The following is an 11,276-nucleotide window of genomic DNA, read 5'->3' as shown; positions in this document are numbered from 1 at the left end:
TCAACAATATATTACAAATTTTAAACAAATTAAAGGGATTTTTTTGGTCATAAATTAGGTAAGAAGGTTGAATCTCAAAGGGGTACAACTTTTCCATTGCATCCATGCAAATTTGCAATCATGAAAAACTTGTACATACGTAGAATAGATGCCGTATGTACGTACAAACGTACGTACACCATCCGTACACGAATTGAATGAAAAACTTGAACATTTAAGCTTTCAATGTCTTCAAACCGATCAAAGTGTTTCAAATGGTACGTACAATCTCGAGACATTTCTTCTTGAACCAACGGTATCCTTTCTTCAACGACCTCTTGACCTTCCCTTCGGCACCATACAACTTATACCTAGCCACTCGTCCTCTTCTCTTAATCTCCGGATCGTTCCACCACATTTTCAACGACTTCGTCGACGACGATCTCTCTTTCCTCGCCTTCGTCCCCCCGACCCGCACTTGAAGATCGCTGCATTGTCGTATTTTCATGGGGGGATTCGGATCCCATGACGGATGAAAATGTGACCTCCCCACGTACATTGTCTGGTTTTCGCTTAACCTCCTTACGTTCACCATCTCTAGGTTGTTCCGGCAGTCAGCAGTTACATACGAACGGTATCGAATCTCCTCCATCATCTCTCTCTCCCTCTCTGAAAAGATTTCTCTTTGAATCTTTTCGTGAGAGAGAGGGAGAGGGAGATAGCTCAGAAACTACGAGACAGCCGGTTAATTATGTGCATTATTAGGATTTTATTTTTGCCTTCTTAAATATTAAAGGGTGGTTAAGATGGTTGAACTTCCGGTTGGGATTTTGTTGGCCAACCTAAGTAAATTTAGATGGTTGAACGTTATTACTGTCCTGCCCCTGGAGAGTAATATTGATTTGTTATATTAAACAAGATTAGTGATACAAATAGTTTACACACCCCACTTCCTTCACATTACAAATCCCAATCGGTTGAAAAATCGTTGCTTTGTTTTGGGTTGTTTATAAGAAATTCTTTGGTCCACACCACGTCACCCCTGCGGCCCCCCATACAATGAGGAGAGCAACTTGGATGAGTACACCGTTATGGTAGTGTCTCAGTCCAGTAATACAATGTCACATTAATTTGATTCCACATAATATTGTGTCGTTGAAGTAAAACGTCATTATAGTAGTGTACCTGTTCCATCCAAATCCTTCTCCGCACTATGAGATGAGATCATCATATAAGCGAGGGAGACCCAAATACATGGAAGGTCTCAGCTATGTGACCAAATGGGTGACCTAGTCCACTTGCCGGACTCCAGAATTTCTTATTGTTGGAAGGATGTGCACAAGGAAAGTGATTTTTTGGGCACCTCTTTTCTCACTTACACATCTATGTTTATCTCTAACTTTTGAATTGAATAAATAAAAAAAAATAAAAATAAAAGGACGTAACTAAACAAGAGCGTGCAGAGTGAGAAAAATGCAGTACGAAGATCATATAGTCGTGCACAATTGCACAGAAGATGGACCCAAGGAACCATATTCGGCCTACCAATTTTGAATTTTCTGGTCTAAGGCAAAGCAAATGAGTCTCTTAGCATATCACACAGTGGAAGAGATTAAATTTTGAAAACTAAAGGCAAATGTGGAAATATTTAGACCATCATCTATGATTAAACACCATCTCATTTGACCAAATGGATAAATTTACAGGTGATTACAAACTAATCCAATGACAAAGGGAAAACGCGACGGGGCTAATTAAGTTGCTGTTCTTCCATTGTCTCAGCTTCTGATGAATCCTTTCGACTCCCCTTCTTCGCCTTCTTGTTATCCATGTGGGAAACCTGTATATTAATACAACATATAGATGGTTTAATGAAGAAATGTTCATGCATGAGTACAATCAATCGGATAAGTTTTTGTATCTGCACTTACGATGCAGGATTTCCACTCGAGTTTTCCTCCCTCGGCAGCCTGGGAATGATTGTGAACGTGGCGAAATATGTGAATCAGAACAGCTGCATCAAGAGCTGCATACTCCAGCTGCACAAGAATATGGCACTAGTTTATTTGAACTCAACAACTGGATGTGTGGCTCAACCAATAAATCGTGTCAGATCCTAAAACTTCAACCGCGATTGAGTAATACCTCACTCAACAATGGAAGGAGGATTTCAACCCTTCAGCATGCTCCGAAAGCAATTTTATACCTCATTCGAGTTATAAATAGTTAAAGTTCAATATGTACAAAAACTACCTGATTGGGCGTCAAAGGTCGTTGCTCCCAATTGCTATTCCTTCTAGTCTTGTTCAAACCAACTCCCAGTATTTTCTGATGCAGCACACGCAAAGTAAATTGCACGTAATGAGCATTAGAATGCAAAAAGATAGATCAACAGAGACAAAGAAAAGATTGTAGTATGTTCAATTTCGTGCTTCTGTTACCTTTGCAAGCCCAGAGAGACCACCGCTAGGTTCTTTGAAAACATTCTGGATGTCCAGTAACATTTCGTAGTGTTTGAAACACTCTAACTCTCCATACGAATGAGCCAACTGCTTCATATCACACTGAAAATTATAGCCTACAAGGAGCATAATTCATAGCCATGCTTAATTTCCAGTTTATTTCATGTATGTACATCGTAAAGAAAGCTCTAATTCGCCTATTGTATTACAATTTCTCATACCGAGTTTCAGAATCCTAGGAGATTGCAGAATGCGAGTCAAGCAGTCATCCAGGACCTCAGGAACGTCAGCAGATAACTTGATCAAGTCTACGACGAAAACTTTTTTTTCAGAAGCAATTTGCATGATGGAAACCTGAAACGCAGAGAAAACACTTGAACAAAACAAAGCATGTGGACTATGAGATTGTTTTTACGAATAAGTATTTGGAAATATGAGAAGCCAAAAAGGCAAAAAATAGAAAATTGAAGTCTAGCAAAGAATGAAAATCAATATGACCTAATTACCTTGCTCGGTTTGCTGCCTTTTAAAGAGTTCGGTTTCCATTCGCAATCAAGACCCACAACTTTGCATCCCTCAAAGTGAGAGGTAGCATTACGCAAGGCATCAGCTTCATCAACCCAAACAACACCCTCTATAACCAACTGATTGAGATGCAAATAGCGATTTTCGAGAAGACTTGCCTTGGGTACTATATAAAAGATTAAACAAAATTATATAAAATCCATAACTTTGAATTGCTATCTTCATAAATTGTCTTTAATTACTAGAAAAACCATAACTACTAGTTCTGCTAAAGCAAGGTTGCCCAGATTGACAGCTTCACTGCACTAACTCCAGAAAAATAATTCCGTATGGATAAATGCAAGCATGATGACACGACAGTTTAAGTAACGTTAGTTATACCTTTTCCATTCGAGAAACCTTCAAGCGAGTATCGATCACATAGCTCATCAACCTTCTCTGAGTAACCAGCTTCCATTGCCAAGTAAACCTTCGAAATAAAGAAAAGAAATTAATTGTGATACCAAAAGAGTCTAACTAATTTAAATAGTAGTTACGTATCACTATAATCGCAAAGCTAAGAATGCAACCAAGCGTACATTCACACACGAAAGCATACACATATGGATTTCGGAAACATGATCTTTTCCAAAAGCTACATACCAAATATTCAAGAAGTTGCCTATTACTGTTTGTCCTTGCTTCTGCAACTTCCCAGCAACCTTTTTCTGCTAATTTCTTTAAAGTGCTGAAAGTTTATGATTAACTCTTATTATTTTAAGAAAAATAAGTATTCAAGACTAACAAATAGAATTTATTGAAGGAAAAGAAAAGGAGAAAATAAATTAATTTGATACCACGCAGAAATATGAACATAAAAAATTACCTCTCTTTGTACTTATGATAAACATCAGGAAATTCATGTCGGAGATTGTTTTTTTGTATAATGTCATAAGCATTTTTTAGCATGTTTCTGCCGAAGTACTCCCGGACAAGAATACACAACATTGGCTTTCCCATGAATGTTGCCCACTTTTCTGCTGCTTTCAATTGACCGCTTTCTATCATACGAAGGAGAAACGATTGGCCAGACTGGCGGATAGAGAAGTGCTCTAACAAAGTAACCGCGGTCATATATGATTGAGACGCTATCAATCCAAATATATGTTGCTCAACAAACTCTTTTGCATTGTCAAATCTGCAATTATTCTTTGCATTCAGGCACATTACTCTATCAATGTTTACCAACTGAACACCATAAACTTCAAGTATCTTCTCAATTATCCTCCCCTCATGGTTGACAGAGCCCCCAACAATATCGAGAAATAACTGGGCAGCGAGGTCTTTTGCTTCCACAGAGTCCCCCGAGCATGTTTCCTTTTTTAGGAAATGGAGAAGACCAGATATAATCAAATGACTGAACCCTTCACAGTATAAATCAAATATAGGCAAAACATAGAGGCACTGAATAACAAAAGTAGCTGGTCCAGGTTGGGGATCATTGCGTAGTACTAGATAAACCTGGTCTTGAAGAGCTCGGAACTTCTTAGTTGCCTTACATGTGCCTATTACATGTTTCAATTGGAAACAAACAAGCAGAAAAGAAACATTACTTCCAAGGTACATGCAGAAAAGCTGAGAAAATAAGATCTTTTACCCAAACTCAGTTCAATTTGCAACCGAAAAAAAGTAGCATAGATACGAGTAAACTTCTGCAGGATTGGACTGCAGCATACTTTAAAAATTCATCCTGGATCTCTAAAGGTAATCTAAACACAGGACAGAAGTATTTCATCACTCATGAGGGCCGAGTGCCTTTCAAATTATTAGATCGTAAGAGTGAACAGGTTCTATCTTGCCCGTGTATGGAAATGACTTGGGGCATAAGTTTTGTTAAACGGTTAGGTGACTGGAAACACGCAGCAGGATTTTGAAAAACGGTGTAATACACACTTGAAGGATTAATTTGAGACTGAGTCATTGACCACAATGTGGTACACCACTAACATGATCAAAGGCACATCAACAAGCTAGGATCAAGTTCCTTGTCACAACATAATCATGCTTAAAAACGGTGAAATTAGTGATCGAGAGCAAAACACTCTTACCATGGAAATAGCACTCTTTCAAGAGGTATACGAATACCAACGGAGTAATATGCGTCAGGTCAGAAAAAGCATGCTTGCAAATAGTTGATGTCTGATTAACTTTGCCTTGCTTGTTGTTATGTCTGTCAACTCTTTCCTCCAACCCCATGCCAGAATGAAGTGATGCTTCTCAGAAACTGAACCAAAATTAGTTTGAAATAGTAAGTGAATTACTGAACGCGTATCACATTCGACGCTACTTGATTCAATACATACATTCTAGGGAGTTTTAACGAAACACTTCCGGTACTGTTCACTCCTAATACTATTCACTACACTTTTATTTGTCTTTTTTCATTAAAACTAAATATTTTTTTGGATTTTTCGTTAGTTTTCATTACATTCTAAGCAAAGGGAGACCCAACAACTTACTCTCTATGTCTCTTATAGATCATTCAGTTGCAAGTAACAAAACCGGTGCTACCTAAGGAATCAATACTCGAACGCTGTGATGAAATAACAGCCCGATGGTTAATACTCAAACTCAGTTAAGGAAGAACAATTTGCACATATCAACTAGGAAGTTCAATTCAGTTTCCATTTACAAAAAAAAAAAAAGAGTCAATGAAAGACTTCAAAAAAATGAATACTTTACACAGAAGGAAGCAATCTTACATGTGTATACAAAAAATTACTACGAACGCATCACCATGAGAGAGCATGAGGCACAAATAATTGAAAAAAATGCACGAAAAAGACTCAAAATTTGTCAAATAAACAGCAATTAAATGGAACAACAACAACAAAAAAGTCTTATCCCAGGTCAGCTGTATGAATCTTAGAACGTCACTGCGCTCGGTTTGCACCAAGTCTTCTGTTAGCTAATTATATGGAACAACAATAAGAAAAAATTATAACAAATTGCAGCTGAACTAGCGTTAGACATTCAGAAAAACATTTACTTATAAAACCACAAATATATGAACACGCAAATATAACGCATAATTTAATTTTACATATATAAAAATCACATAAACATGTCACAAACATTAAGCATTGACCATATATAGGAAGAAAAATCCCAAAAACAACAGATATACAAACTATTTTAATCAGCTCAAACGTTTAGTTTTCTAACAACACAAGAAGAAAAACATACGAGGAAAAAAAAAAAAAAAACAAACACTCGGAATTTTCTTTTGTTTTCTTCAATTTTCTCAGCAACCAAACAGTGCCTGGGGAAGCTTACCCGTTATTTCTCTCTGCAAACTCTGCCGCGGAGCTTCCTTGTTTTACCCCCCAAAATGTGTTTATATATATATATAGAAAGGAAAACTTGCTGCAAAATATTTTAAAAGAAAAAGAAAATGGAAAATCAGAAGGCACTGATACAGTACGGGATGGCCCACCGGATTTGTTTCCCGAAAATGGCAAGAAAAATGCTTTCCATTGTACTGTGGAGTGCTAACGGATCTTTTCTCTCTCTAAAAGGCAGGTGAGCTGCTTAAATGCACCGAACAGAGATTGGCTGCTGAAAAATCAGTGATAGTTCTTACTCCTCATCAATCGTAGATCGACATGTGTCAAAATAATTGATTTTTTTAATTTAAATTGAACACATATCCATCTGCGATTGATAAGAAGCAGGAACTACTGCTGATTTTTTCAGCAGCCAAATTCTGGCCAAATGCACCGGCTGCGTTGGTGGGCACTGCCCTCCTTGGCAGGGAACGAAACGAGATCAGAACCAAGGGCATTTTAGAGTTTTGGGATTGTTATCTACGACCCCATTACTCCGCCTGGCGTAAAATCATCCGGTTCTTACTTTTGATTTTTAAAACGGTTCAAGTTAGACCCAACTGGTGTAAAAACGAGTCTAAAATTGGTTGTTTTAGCACTCGTCATTTTATTAATGGTCCACAATGAAGGTCATGACCTATAAAGAGAGAATTCTCAATGTTTTTATCTATTTTTAGTTGGTCAGCGCCTGGCAATCGTAAAATCTAATTTAGAATTACAACTGTATTTGTAAATGTTTTTAACGACTTGAGCAACAAATCGTTTTTGCACTTATCGAACAAATGTTTTTGATGGGGTTGTATGAAAGAGCATGGAGTTGCGTGGGACTACATCCTTGCTTATTGGACTTCAGCATGGATGTTGGATCGTGCATGATACAGGTGCTGGGCAACTGGATAAGTTGACTTCCAAATAAACTTCAATTATTAGCAAACTACAAATATAAAATCCAAGAAAATAAAACATTATAACATAACACAAGTCGATATAATTGGCTAATCATGATGTTGGTTTCTAAGACTCTAAATAATTACTTTTATGTGTACTAAAACATAAATTACAAGTGTATTAGATTTGGAATCTTTTGCCGGTACTGGATTGCCTTAGCAGTTATTGTCCGCTTTGGGACCCGACCACGCCCTCATGGTTTTGTTTCTGGGAATTCACACGAGAACTTCCCAGTGGGTCACCCATCATGGGAGTGCTCTTGTGCGCTACTCGCTTAACTTCGGAGTTACCGTAGAATCCGAAGCCAGTGAACTCCCAAAAGGCCTCGTGCTAGGTAGAGATGAGAATATACATATAAGGATCACATGATCCATTCCCCTTAGCGATGTGGGATCTCAGAATCCACCTCCCTTAAGGGCCCGACATTCTCGTCAGCACACATCCGACCAAGGATTAGCTCTGATACCAAACTGAAACACCCTGATCGAAATCAAGGCGTGACGCCCAGCACGCCTTGATTTCGGTCAGGGTGTGTCAGTTATGATTCAGGTAGAAGTTCTATTAACGCTCAAATTGGGGAATGAACAAAATCCAGTATGATGATGTAAATTATATTTTGAAAAGGATTTAGTGGTTCAGTGATCTAATATATTTGATGTGGATTATAAGAGCACTATTTTTCCCTCAACTACTTGTAAGGGTATTTAGCCCCTTTATATAAGCCCTGAGTTAGCCACAAAAGTCCTAAGCTCTTAATTATCTTACCGCTCTAGGAGGTGAGGTAGGATTTTTTTTAGTCTTGGTTATATATACTTTTGGCTCTCAAATCCTACAAAATCAACAACTTATTGAAATCCTCCAAAATCTTAATTTTTTTTTAATACACTTAGATTTGGATGGATTTTAAAGTCCTTTAAAATCTTTTAATTGACTACGCCTAGATTTTAAAGGATTATAAAATCCTTTAATTGAATACACCTGGATTTGAATGGATTCTAAAATCCTTTAAAATCTTTTAATTGGCTACACTAAAATTTTAAAATCCTCTCAAATCCGAGTTTGACTACAATCCTTAGTTTAACTACACCCCTAAGTAAAAGTGATGATATGAAAACTATTAAAAAGGTCTGGCATCCCAGTTTGCACGACGGTTCATTGCATCGTGCCATCGCCTGCACTTTTACCTAATTGATTGGGAACGTGACCTTAGGCCTTTAGTGACAATTCTGGAAATTCAGTTTCACGGTTATGCGTTTGCAGTTTGCAGTCTGCAGAAAACAACAACAATTGCATGCAGCATGTTTTTATTCAAAAAATAATAAAAAGAAGTCACACATTCATTTTTTGTCTTTTCGGTATTATCCACACATTTATTTTTACGTTTTACATATTTTTTAATTTTTAATTATCGAATCGAATGATTCGCAGTGAAACAAATTATATAAATCGATAAAAGTGTGTAAAAAGTATGAAATAAGTATGGATAACACCATCTATTTCGGCATTGGGACGAGGCCCTGAGATCTCTGAAGCCACATGCTGACACGTGTACCGAGGGCAAGAGCTATGCTATATAGCGTTGATGGACCATACTTGACCGGTTGACACGTCAAGTACACTGTACACGTACCGATGCATGCCTGTATAAAACAAGTGGAAAATACAACTTTGCACCCATAAAAACCCTAGTGACGGATCCTCAAGATATCCTTTTTCAAAACGGGACAAAGTTCGCATGGTACTTTGGCTAGTTGTTCGTAGTTTCATATCTTGTTTTGGGATAACATTAGATAAATTAAATTTGTAGATAAAATTTATAAACTAAATGATGTGTTATTAATAGGAATGAACATGTTTATTAACGCTTAAGTAACCTAATTATTACCTTCTATATCATTTAGTTTACAAATTTAATCTTCCAAGTATTACTCGTTGTTTTATCATCTTTAAGGCATTTTGTCAAATATCTCAGTTACACAACAGTCACACTTAAGATCGAACATCAAAAGAGAGAAAACTGGACGATTTCATGTGTAGGAATAGTTAGGATGAGACAATTGCCCAAGGAAATGTTTGTATGGGCGACTAGTATTGTATCGCAAGCTCGATTTGAGTCAGTCGTCCACAAGTGTATGACTCTTAATTATTGATGCATTGTGAGATCAATATCCATCTTTGTCCACTTATGTATGACAACTATCTTAAGTATTTGTTCATCTTAGTTTTTCGTAATTAAACTCGCTCCTCACTTACTTTCTATTAGAATTTTAACTAAAAGGAGTCAACTGGAATAAGTACAAGACTACAACATTAATCTAATACCTTAACTCAGTGGTTGGGGACAACTTCTAGGCCCGTCTTCCACATGATACATTCTTGGTTCGATTCTTGGTGCTGATAAAACATATGCTGAAATGCCTCTATAAAAATTTTCGCCTAAAAAATATAAACTGTTGTGACGAAGCTGCTAACTGGTCGCCTTTTAAAAATAAAACAACCTTCTTATTATCTTTAATTATGCTATAGTTGATCAAGTTGGTGGTTGACAAAGATATGTGTTATCCACGTCGTGCATGACTACAAGACCTGCAATATCGATGAGTTCTGCAGAATTATCCGAGACATATATAGGTGTCATTTACCAAACTTTTCACGTGTAGTCAAAAGGAAGATGATGAGATTTATGAATCTTTTACATAAAGAAAACAAAAGGCGGAGCTGAGATGACCTAACCAATTGGTGGTGGAGGTTTGGATTTGATGCATGATAGTAATTCTTACTGCACAAATCTAAACATTTTGTCGAGGTGGATTGTCTGCTCTTCCATTTTCATAATTTTTTCATGCCTTTCTATGATGTGTGATCACGGTGAATTTACATTAATAATTTATATTAATTTTTGTTAGAAATAATAAAATAAAAAGTAATAAGAATATAAAATGTTGACGTGATTTCACGGTGATCATACAAACAGAAAAGAATGAAGAGTATAAAAATAAGAGGGCAGACAATCCATCTCTTTAATTTGTTAAGCTGTCTAGTCCATTTTACAATATTTATATCTAGCGAGCCCCAGTTCATGTTGTCATGCACCACCTTAGTCACTGTCATTTCAAGATTTTCCAGATCTTGCAGTTTGAACCTTACAGACTGATTAATTTAGACTACTCATTTTAAATTTTATGATCCTTATTTGTCAATCTCATCGACACACTTTACATAAACCAAGTGTTTAAATTTCTCTCTCTCTCCCTCTATTGAATAGTCTAAATCACTCGTCAGTTAGCTACCTATAAATGTTAATTTCAAAACAAACAACAACAATAAAGTATTTTCCTATTAAATGGAATTGACTATATGAATCCAAGAATGTCATTGCATTCGTTTCTAATTTCAAAACAAAATAATTAAAATTTTTGCCGTTTACTTTTAATCCGGGACAAGACAAATGGCCCTAGAAGATATGCTAATGATGTGATGTATAGTGATGAACCCTACTACTTTCTATTTGTTACTGCTTAATGTGCATTGTAAATTGTATCATGATTGCAGATTGGAAAACAAAATTAGTTCCACCATAGCTTAAGGACAAGGATGCAACTTGGATGGTTGTAATCCGATCAAATATCTTCAACTTATGTTGGATTGGAGAAATAGCACAATTTACCCATTAATTGAACTCAGTTCAGGAGAAAAACTTGTCCTATCACCGATTGTAAGATTTTGTCCGGTTCAGAGCTCAGTTGAAGTATTTTAGTTTGAGATTTACTCCCAACTTGACTCCTTACGCTCATAGACGAAACTAACTTTTAAGAGCTTATGGGTAAAACTTGCCCCTAAAGTTGTACCGAATGATGTCTTCTGCCCACGGTATCAACATTGACCTTGTGCTAATTTCCTCCTACAAATCGCCCACTTTGTGGACTTTGTCTTAGAGATCGTTTGGAAGTACTTTTAAATGGCTGAAAATGTTTTTGGAACAAATTTTTTAGTAAAA

The 11,276-nt window shown here is 36.7% G+C and overlaps 1 protein-coding gene across 4 annotated transcripts; it reads right to left on the bottom strand.

Annotated features, from left to right (window-relative positions):
• Positions 1-1,574: 1,574 nt before the first annotated feature.
• LOC103962292 lies at positions 1,575-6,749 on the bottom strand. Of its 4 annotated transcripts, XM_048568333.1 has the most exons (13): positions 6,282-6,749; positions 5,465-5,538; positions 5,054-5,229; positions 4,467-4,510; positions 3,832-4,322; positions 3,609-3,693; positions 3,348-3,435; positions 2,948-3,132; positions 2,663-2,795; positions 2,421-2,557; positions 2,233-2,307; positions 1,911-2,018; positions 1,575-1,819 (listed from the first exon to the last, which is right to left on the bottom strand). In XM_048568333.1, exons 3-13 carry the CDS (start codon positions 5,199-5,201, stop codon positions 1,730-1,732), a joined length of 1,584 nt encoding a protein of 527 aa, XP_048424290.1. In that variant the 5' UTR covers positions 5,202-5,229; positions 5,465-5,538; positions 6,282-6,749; the 3' UTR covers positions 1,575-1,729. The 4 variants fall into 4 exon arrangements, with proteins under 4 accessions (XP_048424290.1, XP_048424288.1, XP_048424289.1 ...); XM_048568331.1 differs by having other exon boundaries at positions 3,832-4,510; XM_048568332.1 differs by lacking the exon at positions 5,465-5,538 and having other exon boundaries at positions 3,832-4,510.
• Between the last annotated feature and the right edge of the window lie 4,527 nt (positions 6,750-11,276).

Source organism: the organism of the source record quoted next, unplaced genomic scaffold (genome assembly GCF_019419815.1).
Source record: "Pyrus x bretschneideri cultivar Hongxiangsu unplaced genomic scaffold, Pyrus_bretschneideri_v1 Contig48, whole genome shotgun sequence".
NCBI classification, from domain to species: Eukaryota; Viridiplantae; Streptophyta; class Magnoliopsida; order Rosales; family Rosaceae; genus Pyrus; species Pyrus x bretschneideri.
This window is presented reverse-complemented; position numbering and strand designations above follow the sequence as displayed.

What these genes read in the sequence shown, in the direction of transcription:
- LOC103962292 (XM_048568331.1), bottom strand. Translation starts at nt 5,201, where the DNA reads ATGGGGTTGGAGGAAAGAGTTGACAGACATAACAACAAGCAAGGCAAA. An exon ending in GGCAACTTCTTGAATATTTG is followed by an intron (nt 3,436 to 3,608) that starts GTATGTAGCTTT and finishes TTTATTTCGAAG; the next exon opens with GTTTACTTGGCAATGGAAGC. An exon ending in GTCTCTCTGGGCTTGCAAAG is followed by an intron (nt 2,308 to 2,420) that starts GTAACAGAAGCA and finishes GTGCTGCATCAG; the next exon opens with AAAATACTGGGAGTTGGTTT.